General features: G+C 38.9%; 1 protein-coding gene across 1 annotated transcript in view; it reads left to right on the top strand.

Moving 5' to 3' along the window:
- Positions 1-10,000, top strand: part of LOC138051698 (nucleoporin NUP188-like) — an 80,325-nt gene that overhangs the window by 30,010 nt on the left and 40,315 nt on the right. Inside the window, 6 exon segments of the mRNA XM_068897955.1 lie at positions 399-528; positions 1,411-1,482; positions 4,470-4,565; positions 5,433-5,553; positions 6,897-6,984; positions 8,146-8,228. Of these exon segments, the coding sequence (XP_068754056.1) occupies positions 399-528; positions 1,411-1,482; positions 4,470-4,565; positions 5,433-5,553; positions 6,897-6,984; positions 8,146-8,228 (590 nt within the window).

Raw genomic sequence — 10,000 nt, forward strand, 5'->3', positions numbered from 1 at the left:
TTTTTTTGCTTCTTTTGTTTTTTGTTATGAAGTTTAACATAACATTTTATGGCACTATAGAAAAATTCTATATAAGTATACCGTAATTTATTATGTCAATGGGTTAACAACCTTACATCCACTCAAAAAGAGTAGAGTTGTCATGGTGATGATCGCACTTGCCTTCCACACCTTTTTTTTTTAAATTGAAAGGTGCGCTAAGTACCCTGCTCTGAAGGTTTTCTTTCAGGTTTTACAGCTTTGATACCCTCACACCCCAAAAGTGCCCAACATTGGATATTGCAATTAGTATTCGGCTTGCATGATGAATGTAATTTCATAATGCGATTTCATACTGGAAAAGTGTAATTACATGTAATATTGTTATGGTCTTTTAAATTGAATTTCTCAAATATTAGGTGTACGAGTTCTTGGACTGTGTGACATCGTACACAGAACTTCTGAGAGAAAACAAGTTGGGTGATGTAGACTGCTCTGGAGACAAGAAGATATGGAGGATTGTTACTCCAAGACTCTTATACAAGAAAAGTAAGACGTCGATTTCAACGCTTAAGTTTTGGAAATTTGGAGTGCTGATTATTGTTGGTTTGCTGGTTTACCTTTTGAATTTCTTAAAATGTATGCCATTTACCAGATGAAAAGAGAGAAAGTGAAAAAGATCAGTAAACACTGCTTGAGTAAATTGTTAAAACACCAGCGCTGCAATGGATGGTTAATGTTTTTGTTTGTGCATAATATCCTTTTTAGTCATTGTGAATGACTATTTCCACACTTAATTAAATCAGTTTTAGGAGTGTCCCTCTTTAGTCAAACGATTCTTTCCTTTAGTTATTCTTTTCACCTTTACGCCCAAGTGAGGTTGTTGATGTTAAAAACAAAGGTTAATTAGTAGATTTGGTAAATGGCTGGTAGCAGTACTTCAGCTGTATAGTTGCGTAAAGTGTGAGGGAGAAAAGCGGTCTTTAACAAGAATATTTTGTGTTGCAGGTACCGTGTGCTTTGTGACACGGTATCCAAAAGAACCACTGAAAAATTCAACATCTACGTTGTTTTCTTGGCCTGCTTCTATTCTGCAATTTTGATCAGCAAATACTGTACTTACTATACAGCATTTTCCAGACATTTCATCCCCGCCTCTTTAAACGGAGTCATCTGCTGCAAAACCTTTTGATAAACTTGTAGTAAGGGGTGCTATTGGCAATTTGGTTTGGTACAGATGTATAAAAGAAAATCATTCGAGCTTTGGCAATACAGTATGTGTTGGTACAGTGGGTACATACAGTACTCACTGGGTTGTCATCAACAACTTTCATTAGGACTGAAAAGTCTTACAGACAAGGTCGTCCCTGTAACTCAGTTACAGGGACGACCTTGGCTGATCAAATAACAATGTTCAATGATTGATTGCAGTCTTAAGTTCAGATTCTCAAGAGTTGGTTATGCCCAACGGTACAACAGGAAAAGTGGCAGCTTTGGATGAAGGTAACACGGACTAACAATGACAATTTCTTTCCCTTTTGCCTTGTTTATCCACACTTAACGCAGTCCAAGGAACACTATATCCCTTACCCTATGAAATATCGATGTCACAGTTGCTTTGTCAAAAAGGATTCTGTTACTCCTCGCCTCTAATTGCTATGTAAGTTACCTTGTAACGTTAACCCACAAATAACTTGAAAACAACACAAATCAAGGCTTGTGACAAAAAAAAAGACTGTCTGTCGAGCATGCATAATTCACATGTAAGTTACAAAAAACAGGGATGAACCAAAGCAAAAAAAAAGCAAAGCAACCACATTTAACGTCGATAACAGTAATTCAACTGACAACCCTGAGGTCAACGGTGCTTTCATTTTATTCCCCCCCTCTGTCAGTGCTCTGTTTTACGGGTATTTAAAGCTACTTAAGCTACACAGAACGGCACAAGTATCAAGTAACAATGATGTGAGATCCGGGAATCGAACTCAGGACCTCTTGCACCAAAGCCGCGCACTAACCGACTGTGCCATCCTTGCTCCGGATAAACACTGAAAAACGGTCAGGCTGAACAGTTTTCAGAACTCTAATTGCAATCCATTTTATTCTTTGATTTTGCCCATCCTTGCCTCCATTTTCATTTATTGTTGCATTCAAAACTTCCTTGAATGTTTTAAGTTGTTATTACCACGTTCCGCTTGATTTGGTTGCCATTTGCCACTAGCTGAACTTGGCGATATCCCGTGACAAAGTCCCTTTAAGATCTACGACATCAACAAGAACGTCTCTAAAAAAACATAACCTTTAATGCCGCTTTACGTGCGCTTCTTTCTCGTTTTACCCGAATCTACATCGTGAAGTGACCAAATCTCAAATTTGATCTCTCTTTCTTTGAACACTGTTTCTCCAAGTTGGACTGGGTTTTGAAAGTTTAAGAAATTCAGGAACAATCTCGAAAAAGTTTGAAGACGTCGTTAGTGTCGCCGTCGTAGGTTTTAATTTTAAGGTGCCTACAGTCATGAAGTCTTCAACGTAGTTGCTCCAGACGTTAAAATTCTTTGCTACAAGGGAGTATGAGGGAAAAGAGCGGATCCCTACGCCCCATCATATATTTTTTTGAAGGGAACCTCCACTCTTACTACAGAATAGGTTTAAACCAAAGGATATTATGTTTACAAACAAATTTGTTCGAAATTTACAAATGTGTTTATATTACAAAAGGGGAATTTTAGAATCGCTTATTTTCACCTTCAAATTTCGCGGGTGCCGCCATCTTGAATAATTGTGAAGTGTTACGGTTGCCCTATTGTTCTTAAAACAATAGGGCTACCGACAATACCGACAATTATTTAATTAAGATGGCTGCCCCACGAAATTTTAAAACAAAATTAGGGGATTCTGAAACTTATTTCTTTCGGATACAAACGCTTTCTTTGAATTTTTTTTAGATTGACTTGACTGTAACAGTTATTTCCTGTGATTTAAATTTTTTTTTTGTTGAAGTGGAGGTTCCCTTTAAAATCTATTTTTAGTTTTGCATAGCCATTTAACTTCTCTTTTCAAATGTCGCGCGGTTCACGTCCATACAGCGTCCAAATCTTGTAGCTAGAAGTATGTGATCATGTCTGTTAGGGTGTTTTTTAAGTGTAGTCTGAGCACAATGAGCGTTTGAGAGAAGATTCGTCAGTTCCTAAAAGAAAGGGAACCGAAAATAGCAAGCTTTCGTCCAGTAAACAGAGAAAAGGAAAGAGGAGTGAGATATTTCCTTCTGAGTTTATTCGCAGTCGCTGTATAATGTTGAGTGGTTTACACTCTATCTGAAAACGTATTGAACACTTTCTTTATTATTAAAACAAATGAAAATTTATTAGATCGAGTTTTAATCGAGCGTCGTAAAACCAAAACCAAATCTAAAAAGGCTAATCAAAAAGGACGAAGACAGTCTAGTAAGCCAATCAAAACTCGAAATAATTACTCGTAGCTGATACAAAGCGCGAGAAAATGTGCATGCGCGAGCTACGATTAGGTTTCGTTTCACTTCTAATTGGTTGAAAAAGTGGCGCGAGAACTTTGAAGCAACCACTGAGTGAAGTAATGCAAGACCAAAGCAATTCGCTAATTACTTTCGACACTCAATTGAAAACCGCTCGATCTTCATCTTTACTCATTAGGTAATACATTTGCATCTACAACGGCCAATCAGGTGCCTCTGTGCAGCTGAACCAAGGGCTAAAATTAAATTAAAAAAAAATTATAATAATTGGAAAAGGCCTGTGTATTGGGTATCTGCTCTCTTACCTCATCTTCTCTTGTCTGCTATCATTCTGTCATTTCCCATTGGCCGAAAACAACATTATTGCTTCAATGTCATAATTCGGAACGCAAGGAAAATTTAAACTGAAAAGAAGCCAAATAGGCAAATCACATCTCGATATTACTGATATACGTAGAGCAAAAAGCAAAATTTAATTATTTTTCCTAAAAAAATAGTACTTAGTCCTCAGTCTTGCGATATTTTGTAGCATCAGTAGCCTCGAAAGAAAAAACAAGGAAAGAAACACTCGAAACTCTAGGCATGCGCAAGTCGACATACGAAAATGTAGCACATGTTCAGATTTTCTGAGCCTGTATCATTTTGTTCTTTATACGTCACTCGTCACGGTAAACCCTTTGGTCTCGGGGCCCCCCCGGCAATCGAGGCAAGTTGTCAGCGACACAACATCCTGGTATCCCTATTCACTTGAACACTATAATACAAATGGGTATAATAAAAATGGTTTTTGTATGGGTCTTGACAATGGCTTATTGTTTGTATGTTTGCATATTAGTTGAAAAAAACATAAGCTGCATTGTGATTTACGAATTAGGTACATGTGTTGCTTATCACTTGCAAGTATGCAGAGTACTAAATTTCTGAACTTTTAATGAATTTTTCGAGAGAATGTAGATCTGGAGTTATATGAATGCTAACATTTTTCCTTCATCTTGAACAGGACCTGCAATCATTCAGTGGAATTATCGTTACTCTTGCTGGAAACTGTTTGTACTGGAAATTGAATCATTTCTTGAATCTGTGGGTTCCGGAACGGGTGAGAATTACTGTGCTACTTTCAATTTTAGAGCAATGTTTTTTAAAGTGCTACGATGGTAAATAAATGCCTTGTTTTTTCTTCCGATTTTGAAAGTGTGTTTGCTTGACAACTTAACACCAAAATTGTGCGCTTTGATTTTTATCTAAAGGCTATTTACTTTGAGTGTAAGTTTTGGATTTCACAGTTTTCCTAACTATGGTTTGCCATTACTCACTTTCAAAGTGACGTCATTTACTCGCTAGCTTAATTAAAGCAGTTTAAACGCAGCTTATTGTATGTGCAAAACACAAGTCTAAAAGCCCGTAACTCTCGTGCTCCATATTAAGTCAGCCGCGTACACACGCACTGCATTCCTAAACTAGTGAGTCGTGACGTCACGGTCATTTTCTCCTCCATCCGGCTCTCTGAAGATTTTAGAGTAAGTAATGGCGGATCATTAAATAGGAAAAAAGTCCAGATAAAATAAACTGGTGTCTTTCTGAAATCAAATGTTAAAAGGGCAAATGTCAAGAAAGCGAGGAATAATGTTTCTTGGAAGAGCATGCTAACAGCGAATGGAAGGACAGACGCCTTTATAAATAAATTCTGCCATGCATTTGCAAGTTTAAGACTGTTGAGAATAGTGCTTCCCAAATTTACCCCAAAACACTGACTTGTCCATGGCCACGTTGATACAGTTTCTGAATTTAGCCATTTTTAAAATCTAAACTGTACGGAAGCTTCCTTTCAGATTTATATTTTACAATATCGGGCAGCCAAAATGTGAAACTTTCATACCCTTGGCCGATGAAATTGATTTTGCCAGGCAGCTGATGTTATTGATGCTGTTGTTTACCTATTCTCATTTTGAAATTCTTCAAGCAGCTCTGGATGGTGAAAATGTGATTTGCATTGTGGAATTGGTCCAAGAAATCTTACACAATGATTGGAGCAAAGCACTTCATCTGAGGCCCGTCGTTTCTCGCTTGTACATGATTGTTCAACGGTATGTCACTGTCTGCCTGTGAATCTGAATCTATTTTAATTTCAAATGGTACTTGCTGGGTTCTTTAACGTATTTCAGATGGCATCCGCATTGGACCTAATACGAGCAGTGCGTAAATTTGCCTTGACTACAGGCAAAATTTGTTAGGGAGTGTAGAGTGGTTTTCGATTGAGTGTCGAAAGTAATTAGCGAATTACTTTGGTTTATGATTACTTCACTCAGTGATTGGTTCAAAGTTCTCGCGCCTTTTTTTCAACTAATCAGAAGTGAAACCAAAACCAATCGTGGCTCGCGCGTGCACATTTTCCCGCGCTTTGTGTCGGCTACGAGAAATTACTTCGAGTTTTGATTGGTTTACTGGTTTACTGGATTGTCTCCGACCTTTTTGATTGGCCGAAGTAATTACTTTGGTTTTGGTTTTACGACACTCAATTGAAAACTGCTCTAAAGAAACAACGATGGCCTCGGCAACGAAAGCGCAACAATATAGACGTTGTGCTGCCTTAAGTAGATGTCGCCAATTTCTTGCATGCACGAATGTACAAAGTATTTGCCAGTACTGGTTTCTTATGAAGAGCCGCCTAGTTCCTACGATACCAATGTCTCGATTGAAATTAAAATATCTTAGGTTAAATTGGAAGAAGAGGTACTGTGTTAAAGTCGTAACGTTACAATCGAATCCGCTTTTGCCATAAGGTCAAGACTTGAGAACTATAGTTCTCCCAGACATTTCTTTTCTATTCCCTCTTAGCGTCTGATGGGAAGTTAAACTATCCAGCAGGGACATTACAGGGATTTTGTTATACTTTTGGCTGATAGCCATGGCCACTCCAATCGAAAAGTATTTTTAGAAGTTTTTTTTAACTTTGGAAATCTTTAGGTCTGAATTTTACCAAAGCCGAATACAATTGTTATTATGGTAGAGTGGCCATAGCTTTCAGGCAAATGTAAGAAAATCCCTGTAATGTCCCTGTTGGATAGCTTAGCCTCCCATTAGACGCCTAGAGGGGATAGAAAATAAAATAAAATTCTGGGATGTGGTTCTCCATCCTTTCAAAAGGAGGAGTCTTCATGTGAGACAATCCGCAAGGAAATGAATATTGTCGAGTTCTTTTTTTTTATACAAACGAATAATTTCGTAGAACTCGTCTTGAAACGGCACTTAAATCTTTCAAAGGAGTAACGAAAGAGATGCTTTATGTACAATGTAAAGTTTGGTTTATGGTTTAGGTTTTATTTACTGCACATATCACTTACATTTCTTACAGCGGTTTACAATTCTTTCTCTAGAATTAGATGGGACGTCAGCTTGGTTACTTATATGTTGACTTTGTTTGTTTCAGGTGTGCAGTATCACCTCATCCACCTCTGCATTTGATTGCCACTTGCCTGTCATGTCTAGCTACGGCTGCTCTTAAAGATCCTCAACAGGTGATACGTAATGGCTTAGCTCTCTGTCACCAGTACCCACTAACTGGCTTGGACACGTGAGGGCAAATACATGCCCAAAAGCGAAAATATTTATATTAAGCTCATAGAGAATTGTTTGAATTGTTTGTCCTGACAAATTTCTAGGTTTCCTAGGTCATACTTGAGGTTCCCTGTAGGAGCACTTATGGCACTTAGGCACTTAGGCAAGAAGAATGCTACCAACAATCACCAAAAATGAGGATGCTACAAACAATAGAAGTAATGAGTGAAACAACTGCCTTGCACAGCTCGAACGTTTCGCCTTTTGTACATTCCTTTTTCCCATGCTCAAAACAATGACGTCCATCTTTTTCGGCCAAAGTTGAGTTGATTAGATGTCATGATCTTATAATGACGATATAGTTTCATTTGTGTCTCTTACTATCACCGGCGTTTATGCTAGTTGAATTCCAGGTCAGTTAGTAAATATTATAAAAGGCAAGAAATAAGATTTTCCGTGGCTTATGTCCTCTTTGCGTAAGGTTTCAAATAGTTTTCCGAACAATTATTGTCCCTGGGATTTACGTGTATAGAAATCCCATAACGGAGTGAAACTGTAATGGACGGCCAGGAGGAAGCCAAATCCAACCAGCTTCATTTTTATAGCTGTCGGAAAGCTACTCATCCTGCACTTTTTCGTCTAGCAACTCCTGACATAATTATGGCATTGGATCCTACACAGCGAAATCATTAATGCGCAGTCTTGCGAGGAGAAACTTGTACAAACACTGCAAACCGTGTTGTAAATACGCAACTTTGCCCCCAATTGCAGAAGAAACGGAAGTCGATTTTCCTGGACAGCCACATTTGCATGGCTTCGTACAAACCTAGCGGATTGCGATGGCATGGGCTTGCGTAATGTGTCTTTAAGCGGAATGTCACTTTGAATTTTCTGTGATGTAGCATTCCTTCTGGCTATGCGTCGGGATGTTTTGAGCAGACAAACACATTTCTGTTTCTATTTCATAATTCAAATGTCCTAGGAAGAACTTGGTCACAGCCATTCTGATTAACGATGGTCAAAATGAGCAGTGGATTGAATCGACGTTCTTGACTTTCTTGGTGTTAATGAAATCAACAACTCCGACTCTCAGGTTTTACTGTTATCATTGTTTTCGACAGGTGTGGCATCACCTTCAGCAGACCAGCTTTCTTCCTCGTTGTGTTTTTGTCAAGTTGTCGGAGGCAGACAAAACCAAAGTCGAGTGAGTCAGTCTAAAATTTGTGACCGTCCACGGGAAAACCAACAAAAAGGTGATGACACGGGCACGCTATTTTAGCACGCTAGACAAAAGAAATTTTCTTTAACACGGGAGTGCCGTGTCGTAATGCACGCCTCATTAAAATTTTCTTGTGTCTGATACGACAAGTTGTAAACAATAGAGCGTGTTATACCAAACAAAAGAGCGTGTCAGCAAAAGTAAAATCGAGCACCGCGTAAAAAGACACGGAGTGAGTGAAATTGCACGACAGCTGCGCCAAAACGCTCGCTAAAAAACCAAGTATATAAACACGCTACTCCCAAAGCCGAGTGAGGGCCGACTTACCTGCGGAAATAGCTGAAAATCCCGCAGAATACAGTATTGTGCAAAAGTAATGCAAACGTATTTCGCCGAAATTCGCGGCTTTTCCTGGCTTTTCGACGAAAAAATATCGAATTTTCGATGGAAGCGAATTTTCAACGAAAAGTCATGAATTCTCAAGGCCTATTGTTTCCAACTACGCGAATTTTCGAACGAAAATTCCCTCGGAACGAAAATTGACTTCGAATTTTCGTGCGAAAAATCGCTCTGTTCGATAAATGACCTCAAAAAATTGAGCGAAATTTCGCTCTTTATTTGCTGTTCTCGAGCATTCCCACGTATTTTCTGGACAAAAATTTGCCAAGTTCGAATTTGCCGCGTTGATTCTTTTCTGCCGTCATTTCACAATGTGTAAGCTCTACAACAAACTCTTGTTCGTGAAGCAATCGCAGTTTTTGTTGTGTGAGGCAATCTTTTTTTTTCCTTGGAAATAGCCGATTATACTATCGGATCACTGAATCTATTTTCGATACGACTTTATTTACGCTAACCTTAACGCGTTTATTTACGCACACATACGCTTGTTCAGCGATGTTGTTGACATCAACATCTGGCGGCCGCCGATTCATGTCACAAAAATTCGCTGCTTCAAATTTTGTTATCTCGAATTTTCGTTTGGTTACCTCGAAAATTCGCTACTTCGAATTTCGCTATCTCGAATTTTCGAGAAAGATCGTGAATTTTTCGCTTCAAACCCTACGAAAAATCGTTCGAAAATTCGATGACTTTTCGTGGAAAATTCGCGAGAACAAAGGACGAATTTCGACGAATTTCGTTTGCATTACTTTTGCAATTTTACGGTGCCTGTTTTGGCACGCATCTGACACGCAACACGCCACGCTAAACAAAAGGTTTGGAGTGTCTCAGTGTGCACAACAAAAGCCACCGTGACATCTATTGTGCTACTCATTAAATATGCGCATATGGCGTGTTGTATGTCACGCTCAGCGTGCCGTGTCATGCACGCGTGCCCGTGTCATCACCTTTTTGTTGGTTTTCCCGTGGATGGTCACATTTGCCTTGAATACAGAATACCCGGCCACTTTTTGTCTGGCCACTGCATAAGAACAACGCCTACTGAATTCAGACTCATTCTTCAAAGATTGCCGCTAATTGCAAACAGTGCATGCATGTCATAGTCAGAGGGATCTTGGGTGATCTGTATGGATGGGATTTTTCGTTTTTACTGAACGTCAAAAATACCTCGGGACTCTAAAAGCTTGGTTTCAGAGTAAGCAAGGCGAGCATCAACATAAGAACGGTACAGAAACACTTTGCCTTTTGTTTGCTGTTAAAAAGGTTTTATGACCAAAAAACAGTAATTAACAGCAACTCTGAGCGTGTGCCCTTGTGTTGCGGCGTGATTTTTTAAAATAAAATGATTAGGATAGTAC

Source organism: Montipora capricornis, chromosome 6 (assembly GCF_036669925.1).
Source record: "Montipora capricornis isolate CH-2021 chromosome 6, ASM3666992v2, whole genome shotgun sequence".
Classification (NCBI taxonomy): domain Eukaryota; kingdom Metazoa; phylum Cnidaria; class Anthozoa; order Scleractinia; family Acroporidae; genus Montipora; species Montipora capricornis.